Here is a 16,771-nt window from a genome sequence, read left to right on the forward strand (position 1 = left end):
GATCTATAAATATACAGACTTTTTGTGTTTTTCTTTATAGGCATCCAGTGTGCTACATAATATTCATGGCTTTAAAGAGGAAAATATATTAGTAATTCATGGGACTGCTAACAGTAAGTATTCTATATCGTGCTAATGATTGATGGGATCTGATCTTGAACAAAGGGATATATTCAAGAACTTACTTACAGGGGGCCCTATAAACTTACTAAAGAAAAAAGCAGAGAAGAGTGGCACGAAGAATCCAATGCATGATGAGAAACAAGAAGAAGGAAGTCAGGAAGTTATGAGCCTCAGTAGCAGCACTGTCCAGTAAAATGTTCTAGTTTGATAGAAAAGTTCTATCTGTGCTGTTGAACACAGTAGCCATTGGTCACATGTGGCACGTACGTAAGTGCTGAAATGTGTTTAGTATGACTAAAGAACTGATTTTTAAAATTTTAATAGATTTAAATTTAAATAATCACATGTGGCTAGTGACTACCACTACAGTGTTATTCAGTGTATCGTAAAAGGAAACTGACCTAGAAAACAACAGGATAGCAAAAAGGTGCCAGTGCTAAGATAAAATTATTGGGAAGCTACCCACTTAAGTTAAAACGGAAATATTTTAAAAAGCACTTTCATACCACCTCTCATTTTTTTTATCATGTTAGACACTGAACATGATGTGATCGATATTACTAATAATAAATAATATCATTTTATATTCACATGAAATGTTTAAGGCTCAGAGAATGTATATATGTATTTTTTTATTTTGTGTGAAACCTTACAACAGAGGGCTGAGTATTCATAGCTCCATTCATAGATGAGAAAAATCAGTATCAAGGAGGAAAGTAAATGTATTCAGGATTATCTGGAAAGTGAGCAAAGACAGTCAAAGCCTTGAATCAATATTTCCTAAATCTTAAACTTATTTTTCTTAGTCTACCCTACCTTGCCTCAGTATTTTCATTTCATCATACAAAGAATATAACTAAAAAGGTTTCATAGCAAAGACCACACCAGGTGTCAAATTAACTTTCAAGCATGCCAGGCTATGGTTAAATTAGTGTTCAGTGCAATATATACAAATCTCTCTTAAGTGGAATTTTAAATAATTAATATGGATACCCTCCCTCAAAGAAGCAAAGCTTAACTCTCCTCCTTCTCCACTTTAGAGTGTGTTGCACTTACTGATTTGCTTCAAGAGCACTGTAGGGAAAGAAGAGAAAAAGTATATTTACAGTAGAGAAATTTGATAAATACCATTTAGCCAGGCAGTCAAGGTTAACATCAAAAGTGACAAATCATGTTGATAGTATACATCCTTGATATAATTTTATGAGAATGGCTCTCCGTTATTTTCTTGTCCTGAAAAAACATAACCTGAGTCTACCCATGAGTAAAACATCAGACAAACCCAAATGAGGAATATTCTACCCAAAACCTGACCAGTATTCCTCAGAGCTGTTAAGGTCATCAAAAAAAATATGAGAAATTCTGATAAACTGAAAGAGGTTAAAGAGACATGATGTCTAAATGCTTCTTAGTTGTGAAAAATGTACCATAATAATGTAAAAACTAATAGGGGAAACTGGATAAGAGATACATAAGAACTTTCTGTACTGTCTTTGAAACATTTCTGAAAATCTAAAACTACTATAAAATCTAAAAAAAATACTTAGATAATACCATATATGTGTTAGGTGAAACATAATGAAAGAGAAGCATAAACATTTTGAAGGATATTAGAATTTTGTTTTAAGGTATTAAGACACTACATGTATATTAATACTACTAACAATAAGTAGCCATTATTAAGTACTGATTATATGTAAGAAAATGTGCCAACAGTTTTAAATATTATATTACCTGCTTTTCACAAAAGTACTGTGCAGTATTCTTATTCTTATTCTTATTTAACAAATTGAGAAAATGAATGTTACAGAACTTATATAACTTACCAAAAATCATACAACTATTGATTTGTAGGAGGAGGATTTGAATCTGGCATTGAGGCTCTAATTCACTGTGCTCTGAAGCTTCAATTGTAGGTATAAATTATATTCAGGATTGAATTATTTTACGTCTAGCCATCGCCCTAAAACGTATTAGTGCTATTCAAATTTCTCTGTCAATACGTTGCAGCTATTAAGATAAATCATGTTATTCCTATCTGATTCATTCACTTATAGCCCTGGTGCCTCACCTATCTGATAAAATATGAGCAGGGATTCAGCACTAGTCTCATTAAAGGAAATGCACCTGTGGATTTGTGTATGCACACACACAATTCACACACACATATATACATACACCACAGGCACAACCTCATATGGGCCTGGTGGCTTATATGTGCTCAACGACACTATAATACTTCTATTATTAATATCATCTTCAATAACTACCAGCAAATTAGTTCACTCAGCCAATTATACCTTTAATGCCCCTGTTTATATTGAGGAAGGGAACAAATGACAAATATCAATAGGTTCTGCACTATAAATTAAGCAGAAATAAATTCATTTGGGAAATCCATTTACAAATTTGTCTTTTAGGCAGTATCCATAGAAGTAAATCATGGGGTTCTTTCCAAAATATTGTCCTACAAGAAACAAATGACCCATATAAGAGATCATTTTACCTTTCATTGCCCCTATTCATTAGCATTTCTAGTAGCTTAAATTTACAGAGCAATTTGTAAACTTATTTAGAGATGACAGGGTGATTTTCTGTTAAGTATAATAGGAAGATGTTGAAAAAGATCTTGGGTAGATTTTTTAAAAAGATTTAAATGATCCTTTGTGACCTTTTATCATCTATTATGCAATAAGATTAATATCATAGAATTAGAGCTTAAACTATTGGTAATCGTGCCCTAGTTTTACAAAGACAGTTTTAAAAATGTTAGCTTAGAAGTTATTTACAGAAATTTGAAGATGTACATAATACAGGAATAAATAGCTCAAGCAGTGTATGAGCAGAGTTTGTGACTTTAGGTTAAAGCAGAAGGAGGCTAGAAAAAAACTGGAAAACCCAATATAATATACATTAAATATTTAACCCTTGAAAAATGAGATGCCTACTGTCATTGCTCAACATGAGCTATTCTTTTCTAATTTAAAGTAAAACAGAATACCAGTATATAACTGAGCGGGCCCAGGTACTCCTCAGAAAGAAATAGAAACTGGTTTGTTGTATTACTATCCAGATAGGCATTCACTATGTTAAAATTGTTAGAATGGTAATAAAGTATGTGAACAATTAGAATAATAAATAATAACCAATAAGGTAAATCTAAGTACCACCTGGACAATAACTAGAACCTTAGTAGTAGCCACTGTTTTAGTTTATTTTTTTTATAATGTGAAGCTCAAAGTTTTATCACCATCGCAGCTATTGGCTTCCAAGTTAAAGCCAGGTATCTGTCTTTTGCATATGCAATGTATATAAAGTGAAATACTTAATCTCTTTGAAGAAAAATTATATTAAAAAGTTCTGATGCTAATAAACACATTTCCTTCAAATATCATAATTTAATTTATTGCAGCAAAAGTTCATTTCCAGCATTCAGCAGAATTAATCAAACACCTAATAAAAGCCGAAGTAAACTATACTATGCAGGTAAGCCACTTTTTCAGAAGAACGCATTTCCTTATCTAGGATTTTTTTTTTTTTTTTAACATTCGGTATTATTTTGTATTAGTTTCAGGAATACAGTATAGTGGTTAGACATTTATATAATTTATGAAGTGATTCATATGACTAGTCTAGTACCCACTTAGCACTATATATAGTTATTACCTTATTATCTTTTATATTTCCTGTACTTTACATCCCTATGACTATTTTGTAATTACCAATTTATACCTCTTAATTCCTTTACCTGTTTTTACCCAGCCCCTAACCTCCCTCTCATCTGACAAACAACGGCTTGTTCCCTACATCTATGAGTCTGTTTCTGTTATTTGTTCATTTGTTTTGTTCTTTAGATACCACATTTAAGTGTGGTCATATGGTATTTGTCCTTCTCTGTCTGACTTATTTCACTTAGCCTAATACATTCCAGGTACATCCATGCTCTCACAAATGGTAAAATTTCATTCTTTTTTTATGGCTATGTAATATTCCATTGTATATATGTACCAGCTTTTCTTTATCCAATCATCTATTGAGATGCACTTAGGTTGCTTTCATATCTTGACTATTGTAAATGCTACAATGAACATAGAGATATATATATCTTCTTAAATTAGTGTTTAGGATTTCTTCAAATAAATACACAGAAGTGGAATTGCTGGGTCATAAAATAGTTTTATTTTTAATTTTATGAGTAGCCTTCATACTGTTTTCCATAGTGGCTGCACCAATTTACAATCCCACCAGCAGTGCACAAGGGTTCCTTTTCTCCTTGCCAACACTTGTTTGTTGATTTATTGATGATGGCCATTCTGACAGGTGCAACCTACCTAGGTTTTTTAACTACCAGAGATTTAGAACACAGTTTCTGTACTACTCTGCCTCCCTTGCTATTATTTTTAGTTTTTTTAGCTACCAAAAATTGTATTATTTTTTATAATTACACTGAGATTGTGGATCAGCTCATACTTTACAAGTTAATTATATAATAAACTCTTATGCAATGTCTTTTTCTCTTTAGATTTTTATTCACATCACTGACAATGAATTCTTTCAAAAGAATAATTTTTTTTTCTCTCTAATCTCTTTGTCTTTTCCTCACTTTCCATCAGGCTTATCCTAAAAATTGAGGAAAAAAAGATTGTTTGAGTAAATGTTATGAGAAAAAAAGGAGTGGGTAAAATATCACTTACATATGCCTTCAATCACAATTAATAAATATTTATCAAGGACTTTCTTTAAAACAATCATTGCGATAGATGGGTAAATAAATAAGACATACTTTACAACATCAAGGAATTTCAGGCTGAAGGAGGAATCATAGAAGGAAAAAAAAGTAATTTTAATTTCTCAACAGTGGAAGAACTAACAATATTTCGACATTTTTAAAACACAGGAACCACAGTAAGAATTACAGATCATATCATAAACAACCTGAAAGAGTATGTCTTTACTCAGAGGGCAATCAGACAAAACTTTACACCCAGGAATTGATGTGACAATATTTGTGTTTATATTTGTATTTTAAAAAATCACTAATATCTTTTATATTGGAAAGGATATCGTCAGAGTAAAAATTGTTCTATAGAAGACTAAACAGACAAGGAAGATTTTATTTAAAACTGTTGCAATAGGGGAGAGAGATTAAATTTGACTTGAAAAAAGGGCTGCAGAATTTTTAAGCTGGGTTGGAAGGACTCATCGTCCACCTGCATTTGGTAACTGGCCTTACCAAAAAGAAAAGTAAACTTTTTTGTATCCTTATGACAATATGTAGTTTTACAACTTGGAATGAGGCTTCTACCTTTCCACAGAGACTGGGAGATAGGAGTGCTGTTTCCAATGTTTACATTTAAAAGAGATGTTTCCAGGTCCTTAAGAAAGACATTTACTCAGTTATATAACTGGCAGTAGGCAAGAAGATTTACATACATTTCAAAGGGGCAGAGAATAAATTTACAGTTGCAAGTTCTTTATATATATTAAAAGCTCTAATTTAAGGGAGGACAGTGAAGGGCTTATAGTCAGAAAGAAACTGACTAAAATTTTTGGCCAACAAATTCTAATTTAAACACATAAAAATTATATGTTGTCTCAAATGTTAATTATGATATAATCATAATAAAAGAAAAAATTATGATGAAGAATTCAGGGATGAATTAGGTGAGATTTTGGCTAGGTATTATTTTCCAAAGTTCCCATGCCATTGGAACTAAAAGAATGAATTCTGAGGGACAGTGCCCACTTTTGTAACTTTAAATCTCCTTTCCCCTCAACACCTTAGGTCTACCCAGATGAAGATCATAAAGTATCCGAGAAAAGCAAATATCATCTCTACAGCACAATCCTCAGATTTTTCAGTGATTGTTTGAAGGAAGATATATCCGTGTTACCACAGGAACCAGAAGAAGATGAATAATGGACTCTATTTATATGGAACTTAAAGGAATATTGAGGCTCAATGAAATCTAAACAAGAGACTGTAATATTGTAGATGCTCCAGAATTTCAAGGGCAGCTTAAAGAGATGACACTGGAACAGCACACTCAGAGACAATGAACTAGAATTTGAATACAGAAGTCCAAGTCTACTGTTTTGCCAAGGGTGCAGAACCTGTTTCTTTGTGTAAGGAAGGTCAAAGGGTTCGTTTCCTGGGACGAATTAGTTTTGCATTAAAGTAGTAACAGTGCATGTTTTCTTCTGTTATCCCCTACCCGTTCTGTAACTAGTTGCTCTCATTTTAATTTCGATGGCCACCATCATCTTTGCATATGATGCATAACTTATCAGTACTACAGACCATGATCTTTGATGGCTGAGCTGCAATCTAACACTTTACTGTACCTTTACAATAAGTGCAATTCCTTGTCTATTATTATGCTTAAGAAAATATTCAGTTAATAAAAATCATAGTATTTTATGTAATTTCTGTTCATAAAAAAAAACCATTATTAAATGGGTTAAAAGTCATGTAGAAATATGGATTTCAGCACCTTCCAAAATTCAGCCAGTTATCAGTAGATATATCTTTAAATCAACACACGAGTGTGTGTCTCACAATATATATACACATGTGTGCATATGCAGTCAATAAATCTATCTTGACATGTTATTCACGCTACAAAGGATAAATTTTTGATGAATTAGAAGAGATGCTCTTTTACAGGCTATAATGTAAACCTTGTTTGATGAGCCAAATATGATGCGACATTTTTTTCAAATTCAAATTCTAGCAATTGCTTTCCTATAAATGTTTGGGTTGTGTTTGGTATTGTTTTTAGTGGTTAATAGTTTTCTAGTTGCAATTTAATTTTTTGAATATGATACCTTGTCACATGTAAATTAGATACTTAAATAATTAAATTATAGTTTCTGATAAAGAACTTTTGTTAATAATGCAATGCTACTGAGTACTATTTTGCTCTTTTGGTGAAGAAGGCTTTTTTAAAAAAAAAAAACACTTGGTCCTTTTACTTCTCTCTCTCTCAAAGCAGAATCAATTCTCACTTTCATTGGAAAAGTAACTTTCGTTTCAAAGCAAAGAGCTGGATTATTTAATTTGCCAGTTTCTATTTAGTATTCAGTGCCTGTCCAATCCATCTGTTACTGTTTAAATTCTAATAGTGAAAATTAGAAATGAAATATTTATAATCATTGGCCAAAATTTTACAAACAGCAATGTTTGCTATTTAATTTGAGATAAAGGCACAAAATTCCTGGGTTGTATTGACTTGCCATAGTAAGTAAATGAGAGTATAAAATAAACTTGACTGTATGAAGTCCATTTAGGACACAAGAACATTAACTTTGGTGAGTCAGGGAGTATCTTTGCACTTCACTTGGGGATCTTCCAAAAGATGTCTAAAAGTCGGCAAAGTTCGAATAAATCTAGGGAATACACTGTATTTTTATTATTTTAAAAATTTCTTAGTATAGGTTGGATATTCATGATATCGGAACTCCAGGAGGGAAATTTAAAATGTCATGGAATTGCTCAGTAAACTTCCAGTTTTGTCAAAGAATCAACCTCCAAATCTGGGTATTTGTGAATGTATGAATTGTTTTTTGAATATTCTACTTTTTTTGGATGCTTTGGAATTGTGTTTTCACTGCTCCATTGGATTCAATTTAAAACAGGAAAGGTTCTTTTTTCTGAAATATCCGTTTCAGATCTTTTTCAAGAATAGTAGACACATTTTTAAAAGAATAAGTTGTAATGTTTAAAAGGAAATTTTTGCCTATTTTATTAAGATGGAAATTTCTTTTTAGACTGATTTGAAGTCCAACTGAAGTTTTTTAAAATTTCAAACACTAGAGATTTTTATGATGCAAATAATTATGTTGTCCAAAAGATGTGGTTTTATTGAATGTATATTTGAGTAACATTTAAAAAGTGTTTACCTTTTGCTGTTCATCATTTCTCTTGTTTTATTATGATTATCAATGTTTACCTATTTTTCAATTAATTTAATACAAGTTCTAATGTGAGACATTTGTCTGGAAACCACTTTCACCTTAAAGGCTAAATAGATCTCAAATGAAGACATATTTTTTAATAGGAAGGTGGAAAATTTTCATTTCCCTGATTTTTTATTTTATTAATTGAGTCATTATAGATAAGGGAATGCTCACCAACACATAGACACCAATTATTAAAGGACTCATGTAAGCAGCTTTATATATTTGTCTTTGACCACACAATTCCACTATTTTATATGTATGTGCGCATTCTAAGAGTTTTGTAGCACTCTAGTAGCAAGCTTTTCAGGTATTATTTCCCCCTTAAAGGTAAAAAAAAAAAAAAAAAAATCAAACTAAACTATAAAATAAAATAGGTAAGCAGTATTAAATAATCCAGACAACATATAAACTTCGTGAACTATTTTGAAAGGGAAAAGTATTCTTTCACTAATTTCCTCCATTGAGGTCTCTGACTCAACACTTAGAGACCAAGGAGCCAATGCAGATTTATTTGAGTTTCTTGATCTAACCAAGGCAAGAGGGTGCTCTTCAAAACATGAATTTCAGCTCACTTTGAAAATATATCTTTTCTGATTGTATGTTCAGCACAGAAATCACCACGGAGGAGCCTGCGGATGCCAGTTGTAGATTTTCTAGAATGAGGTGACTTACATATTGATCTTTCAGCGAATTATTCAAACCATTGTCTTCAAAAGGTGGGCTTTGAAATAGAGGCACCTGGGACTGATTTGCTCTCAAATCTCAAGGGTCATAGGAGGCACATGATTTCTGTAAAGAATCATGTATGAAATATTTCTTCTGTCCTTCCTCACATCCTCTGACCACCTTCACATCCTGCAGCAGTGAGCATTGTATAAATAAAACCTGAGTCCTCAGCTGTGCTCTATCTTTCACTTTCTGTTCTGGGGTTTCTCTAATACTAACATAACGTTGGCTGTTTACCACTTACATACTGCAAACCTATATAAGAATGGTAATAACCCCATAAAAACCCACCTAATGGAAAACAGGAGCAGATGTCTTTATTTTCCTTTTTTCTTCCCTCAGACATTCTGCATGGTCATTGGTCCCCATGAAATTCAGATGCCCATACCAGTTTACCTTTCTATTTCCTGCTTTCCCATTTCACTGCACTCAGTCCCCTGCTCCTATTCCCTAGAATCACTTTCCAAAACAAACTATAGCTGTTGGCTCAGGCACTACTTTCTGGGGAATCCTTTCCTCCCACAAGAGCTTACCACTGTGACTATTATAGGATAAAGAAATAAAATGAAAATAAAGAAGTGCTTTCTTTTCAAGTTCGAATAAGCCATTTCTACCTAAAATTTATTGGACTCTTACTAAGTACCAAACATGTGCTAGATGTTCTATATTTATTGTCAAATTGAATTATCTCGACATACCTTAAACAGGTATTATGATTCCCATTTTACAGATGAGGAAATTGAGCTTCAGAGCAGTAACAGCCACATTTACATAACTAATGAGTGAATAGCTTAACACCTAGCTCCAGCCAATTAGAAGCCCATGTTCTCAACCATTCTGCTCCACAGTACTCCTGCAATAAGGAGAGCTTTAACCCATGTTCACCCCATGTGAGAATTCTGAATATTTGAACATGTAATTCTAGATATTTTTGAGAATTCTTTGTTAGCAGTAATACTAAAATGTAAATGATCATCCAGTGTACCACTGTAGCTACACAGAGATTATGTAAATTCCCCAATGTCAATATATTTTCATTTTCTGTTGGAGACATTAAGAGTTATTCCTATCCATGAAAACGTTTCTCAGAAGACCATGACTATATGCTGAGAAGTATTAGTAAAATCCTTTGCTCTGGCATTATGCCAAGGGCATTCCAAAATCATTTCTAGAGGCATCCAAAACATTATGTTGATCAAAGCACCCAAGCTTGTAAAAATGAAAACCTCACCTAGCCTTAAAACTCTACAAATCCAGAAAGGATGTCCCAATACTTCGAAACATAGCTGACATCATTATTCTATTTACAACTTGACTTAGGAAAATTGCATTTTCTCTCACTTTAACATCACTATAAGCAATAGATTCCATTTATCACTGATCAGATCTGCTAACAATACTCATTTCATTTGGCAATACTCCAGAAATTTCGGAAGAGAGCATCTGCAAATCCAAAAATTCTTTCTCATCAAAGGCAAGTTAAAAAAATTTTTTTAAAGAAACAAGTCATATCAAAGTACAACTTTTTGTTATTTTTTTTATACCTCTAATTAAATGTAGGATAGTTGAATACAAGCATCACGGGCTTTTGATATAGAAGCTTAGTTACAAGGAAAGTCTCAGCTGATTACCACAATTTGTCCTTTTCTATCAGGCCTTGCACTATTTCACCATTTCAAATAAATAATCTTTGGCATGAGTGAAGCTTGACAACACAGAATTTCATACTGCCAGTAGCGTCATAGAAAAGGAGCTCACATTTGTTCAACGTCTAGGCTTTTTTTTTTTTTTTTTTTCACATCATCTCAACTAATCCTCAAGCCAACCACATGAGATACATGGTGATGTTTTCTGACGAAAAAATCAAGATTCAGAGAGGTCAAATAACTTTCCTGCAGGGTCACACAGAATGTAAATGACAGATCCAGGATTTGAACAAATACCATAATGACCTTAAAATCCTCGAATGTGATAATCACATCAAAGAATTTTGTAGCTGGTGAATTCCTAAGGATCATCATGCATTTCTTTATGTTGGATTCAACTTGCAGGTCCCTTGCTCTTCGGCATTGCCAGTTAGTATGCATCCATCTTCAAGTAACTGAATGCAAACTTAAAAGTGGCTTAAATACTAAGAAACCAATATGTGGGTAGCTTGGCCATCACTTCAGCGTTTGTTAGAAATGCAGTCTCAGGTACTACCCTAGGCCTCCTAAATCAGAAACTTAAGGTAACAAGATCCCCAGGTGATTCGAATGCATAGAGAAGTTTTGAGAAGCACTGGCTTAAATGCCAAGAACCTTTATTTACTCACAACAAAAGAGAGCTAAAGTTGGGTACTTCTGGGGGTGGTTTAACAGATGAATGAGGGAATCAAATCCCAGACTTTTCCCACTTTTCTACTTCTCTAGCTTCATTATGTTATTTGTCTCCTTCCATGGGCTTTAAGATAACTCCAAGTACCTCAGGAAATATGCCCTTTCACAGCAATATTTAAGAATTGATAGGCAAAGTGCAACTATATCATTTTTTATAAAAAAAAAATAATAATAATTTTCTCCAGAAGCCTTAAGCAGAATTCCCTTAAAGTCCCTTTGTCCATGCCTTGGTTGCAAGCCCCTATCCTAGATAGAAGGGAGATGGGAAGTTATATATCTGAAATTGCAATTTCTTTAGTTAGGGTGCAACAAGTAAGAATGGTAGGAGAACGGATGTAGGCACAGAAGGGATAAGGAGACTCTACCAATGGCAATAGGATCCTTAAAACTGGCATTTCAGCTAGGGGCACAGCTTAAGGCATTAAACAATGAGGGCTGAGGGTTTCACACGGACACTTCTTTTGAAGGTCTCTCAATTTTCTCCCAGAAGACCCCAGACATCTGCTTCATCCTCTGTTTCTAAGAGTTAGTACACTCTTCTCTAGCCAACATTTTCTCTTTTCACCTCTGTTCTTGGTCACTGACACACTTTCTACTGCAGGCAGACAGTTTTGAAATTTGATTGTTGTGTTAATGGCACCATTTTGCAGGCTTTGTTCACTTTAACACAGTTTATGAGAGGTTGATTATCTCTGTATGTCCTTAATTGCTAGTCACACCATTAATTCTCCTGATTGATAGACTACATAAGTCATATTCTAATGAGGAAAGAAAGACCTGACAAGGAAGCACAGGTAACAAAGCCTCCTCATTCATTTGAACTTTCAATGAGTGTAGTTCTCATTACACTTCAACTCTCTCCCTTTAGGACAGCATATGTGACTTTCAATGGTCTGAATGGTATAAATGGATTTTGGGCCTTTGGGGAGAACAAATTGTCAATTTTCTTGTCCAGATTAACAGACCATTTGAACTTCAAAGTTGGTTCCAAATCATGAAATAAGTCAGAGATATTTTGTGATGACTTGTGCCAGGTACTGTACTGTTTGATAGAGCATAAGGATCTTTTTTTTCTTTTTTTTAACACAATTTAATTAACATATCTAATGTATAAATGGGAATTTTAGTTCAAACATTATAGCTGAGTCACCATTTACTAAAATGTATTGTCATATTTAATTATATTTTGATTTTCATTGAGTCATTTTTCATACTCCCATATTGCCTACACTCTTCCCTTGGACCCATCTCCTCTGAATAAATAGCCCATGATGAATGTATTTGTTTTATCCAAGTCAAAAGGGCTCCATAGCCCACTGTCACACTAAGCAGCTGTTGGTCTGAATGCGGGTTCCTGTCCCACTCTCAATTTTAGGAAAATTTATACTAAATCTCTACCATTTTCTGACAATTATTCTCAACTAATATCACTCCTGCCAGGGGAGTATTTAAAAAAAAATTATTTTGTGGTATTTTAGCTTTGTTTTAACTTCAGAAAATAATTTGCATTCTATTGAAAGATAAATATTTCCAGAAAATAAAAAATAAATAAAATGACCTATTTCCCCTAGCTTACCACCTACCTGCCTTCTTATTTCAGTTTAGTTTCTACTCAGCTTAGACACAAAAACAATCTGTTTCTTCGTGTTTTACTAACCTTATCAGTACGCATTTCTCGTTCTGCAAGCCCAGGAAACCATATAATTTGCCTGCTTTTCTTTTGTCCCCTAACTTGTAAGTATTAGAGGAGGGGTTAAAAGTTTTGGTGTATGAAATTATATTTTTAACTTCATCTGGACTCTACAATATTTGAAAATTTTCTTTAGTTCATTTTTATTTACTTTATAAAACAGATTATAATATATCTCTTAGTTATTTCCAATTCTCAAACTCCAAATTTTTCCTCATTTCCTACTTCATTGACTATAATGCCTCATTCATATATAGTTTTTAATATGTATAATTTATATGATACCCTAACTTGTTTGTAAATTTGCTAGAGAAATAAAAAGGTAATAATAACAACAACAATAATAAAAATAACTAAAACAAACTAATTTCTTAATTTGTACCATGCCCAGGATAAGATCATTAATAGACTTTAAAGCAGCTGCATGAATAAAGTACAATCAGTATCCAAAATTTACATGAGGAAACTTATGTAAATAAGCTTAATACAGTTTAGTGAGTTATTGAAAGTTAATGGATTAGTAATAGTAATAGATGCTAGTGCAATAAAAAAAATTAAAAATTTCAGTATATTAAGGAAATAAATCTTTATTTCTCACATGTCATATACGGGCAAGTATTTGCTATTTTACTCTCACCTGCTGTCTGGAACATATGACTCCATGCTGTAAACTTAAGGGAAGAGAAGATTGAAGGAGAAACACAATACCCTTTTTCAACTGTCATGTCTCTAAAATGACACTCATCACATTTGCTTGTAGTTCATTTTTTAGAACAGCTCTTTGTGTCTCAACCTAACAGCAAATAGATTGGAAAATGTAGGGGAACAAATGGAGAATATAGGAAGCACTGTCTGTCACTGGCACAGTCCACCATTCTGGCCATCAAATAATTCACTTGACTCTTTTGATTACACAGAGCACAGTCAATTCCACTCCCAAAGACACAACCCTAATCCCTTGAAGCTCAACGCCCAGGATTTTTGAGTGTTGTACAGTAGTCTTTATAATAAGTCCATACGAGACTCCTTTTGATCTAAACATATTTGAAATTTAAAATGATCAGTTTTCTGTTCTCCATATAATGGTGGAACGATAATGGGCTAACCAAAATAAACAGCCCTGTCTGGAAAGGGAAAAAATAAGTATGGCTGCTTGGAGGTGTAACACCGCTTAGCCTGCCTCTTGTCTATAACCAGTTGGGAACCCAAATAACCTTGTAAGTCTTAAACATCCCAGCGCTGTTTAATATAGACACACATTTTTTAATATTAAAAAATGAGATTTATTATTTGTTCACTTTCAAAGATGTCTATAGCCAGTAACTAAATCTAAATTCTTTTTAAAGTGTAGTTTAAAAATGTACACAATATTTTGAGGAATAGGGTACAAAAGTTTCTGTTCCTAACACTCAAAATATTTGTAGCTAATTTAAGACCATCTGTAGCAAAGGAAGACCACATCTTTAATCTGATCTTACCTTGATCTTCTATTCAAAAGACAAATTTTGCTAGGTCTTTGTGGTTCTGAGACTTATTTAATCCTGCCACTTTCTAATTATCAATAACCTGTGACTTTTCGAATCCCGAAAAGATCTGAATATATAGACTCTTTCTATAAACTTCTTAAATTTATTTTAATGAGATATAATTCACATACTATTATAATTCAGTGTTTTAAAGTGTGCAATTCAGTAGTTTTTAGTATATTCATAAAATTATGCAAAAAATACCATTATTTTCAGAATATTTCCAGCATTTCAGAAAGAAAATGTATAACTTTTTGCAGTCACCCTCCATTTTCCTCTTTCCCTAGATCCTGAAAACCACTAATTTTCTTTTTTCTTTCTTTCATTTTCTTTTTTTTTACCTATTCTGTAATTGTAATGTAAATGGAATTATACATTATGCAGACTTTAATGACTAGCTTCTTTCACTTAGAATAATGTTTTCAAGATTGATCATATTTTAGCATGTAACAGTACTCCATTCTATATGTCGCTAAATTATAACCTATTGTATTGATATACCACCTTTTCCTTATCCATTCATCAGTTGGTGAACCTTTTGGGTTTTGTCATTTTGAGGCTATGATAAATAATGCTACTATAAACATTTATGTACAAGGTTTTACGTGGACATATTTTCAACTCTTTTGGCTATGGACTTAGGAGGGAAGTTACTTGCTTCTATTGGAACTCTGACTTTTAAGGAACTATTAAACTATTTCCAAAGCGGCTGTACTATTTTACATTTCTACCAGCAATGTAGGAGGGTTTTAATTTCTTCATATTCTACTAATTCTTGATATTTTTCTTTTTTTTTATTATAACCATTCTGTTGGGTGTGAAGTGATAATATGGTTTCGATTTGCATTTCCCTAATAACTAATAATATTAAGTATCTTTTCATTTATGTATTGGCTACTTTTATATCTCTTTTTGAGAAATATCCAATTGAAATCTCTGCCTCTTTTTAATTTGGCTATTTGTCTTTTTAAGAGTCTTTCAATATTCTAGATATTAATCTGTTATCATACATATGATTTGGAAATAATTTCTCCCATTACATATGTCTTTTCAGAGAAGACATATAAGATATTTTCTTTGTGCTCTTACAAACTTTTTATAATCTTTAGTTTGATCCATTTGTTCATTAAATGTTCCAGAGTTTGAAATCATATATCTCATCCTTCTTAATTTAAAAACTTCCATAAAGAAATATTATCGCTATCAAACATTTTTCTACAGTATATGTAAGAAAAGTAGAAAAAGTACTTTAGTTTTCTTTTTTATTTAACGTTTTTTTTTTTAAATGCTTGATTCCCTATTGTTCTTCAAATTTACTGAGGAATTTTTTTTAGTTTGAAAATTGTTATAAACTTACAAATTTAAACATATTTTATGGATTTTAATACATTGAAGTTATTGTCCTACTGTTGCTCCAAACATACCATTGTCACACAGTTGGAACCTCCTTAGATTGACCCCTCTGTCCTTTTGGCATAGTCCAGATAGTCTGTGATAGTTTTTTTTTTTCTTTGTGGTATGACAAAATATTCTATGCTTTCTTGTATTTCTTTCTCCAGACTTGGAGCTCTGATTCTTTACAGAATGAAATTATATGTATATATTATACTTTGAGCAATAAAAGTGCCCATTGTTACTGAGTCAACCATTGTTTCTATGCTATTTCAGTGAGCAGAGCTAGAAAATATAATTTTAAAAAATTTAAATGTGACATGAGTCCAGTACTCATTTTAGTTCTTAATAAAATGAAATAATTATTTATATATTTTAGCTCATAATTCAACATTTTAGTCTCAAGAAAAGCATGCCTGCCTTACCTCTAATAATAAAATTAGTAAATCATATTATTCAGTGTAAGATTTTTTTCCAGTCCTTGGAGTATAATGACAAATTATTTAAAAATCACTTGCAGAAAAACCTTCAATATAATCATACTTTATACTCAGTATAAAGTTAGAATTATTGATTTTTATTTTTCTTTAACTGTTTAAGCTCTGCATATTACAGTTTCAATATAGTAATCTAAAATACCTGTATGATTCAAAAGTTAAGTGTATAAAAAAAGACTATAAATTAGATTCTATTCCTTTTTTCCTGATTTATTCTGCCCTCCATGCATATCACTTAAAAGTATGGCTTACGTATTCATTTTAAACAGTATGACTTGACAAAATATATAGAGATCATTACTCATCTCTAGTTTCTTAAATATAAAGTGTCATTCTAAGACATTTCTCTACTTTTTTTTTGTACTCAAAAATAAATACTAGTGATCATTCCATAGGCTCATCTGGATGTATTTCTCATCCTTTGTTACTGGTGCATATTACAAAAATATAATAGTGAGTAATAATACTTACTATTTT

The 16,771-nt window shown here is 32.3% G+C and overlaps 1 protein-coding gene across 4 annotated transcripts in view; it reads left to right on the forward strand.

Moving 5' to 3' along the window:
* DPP10 (dipeptidyl peptidase like 10) overlaps positions 1 to 8,960 on the forward strand; it is a 1,197,668-nt gene extending 1,188,708 nt beyond the window's left edge. For all 4 annotated transcript variants that reach the window (XM_036237031.1, XM_016124277.2, XM_016124278.2 and 1 more), the window contains exons 24-26: positions 41 to 113; positions 3,536 to 3,609; positions 5,909 to 8,960. In XM_036237031.1, the coding sequence (XP_036092924.1) occupies positions 41 to 113; positions 3,536 to 3,609; positions 5,909 to 6,043 (282 nt within the window). In that variant the 3' untranslated portion in view covers positions 6,044 to 8,960. The remainder of the gene's footprint in view (positions 1 to 40; positions 114 to 3,535; positions 3,610 to 5,908) is intronic.
* The last annotated feature ends 7,811 nt before the right edge of the window (positions 8,961 to 16,771 follow it).

This window comes from Rousettus aegyptiacus, unplaced genomic scaffold (genome assembly GCF_014176215.1).
Source record: "Rousettus aegyptiacus isolate mRouAeg1 unplaced genomic scaffold, mRouAeg1.p scaffold_m13_p_2, whole genome shotgun sequence".
Lineage (NCBI taxonomy): Eukaryota > Metazoa > Chordata > Mammalia > Chiroptera > Pteropodidae > Rousettus > Rousettus aegyptiacus.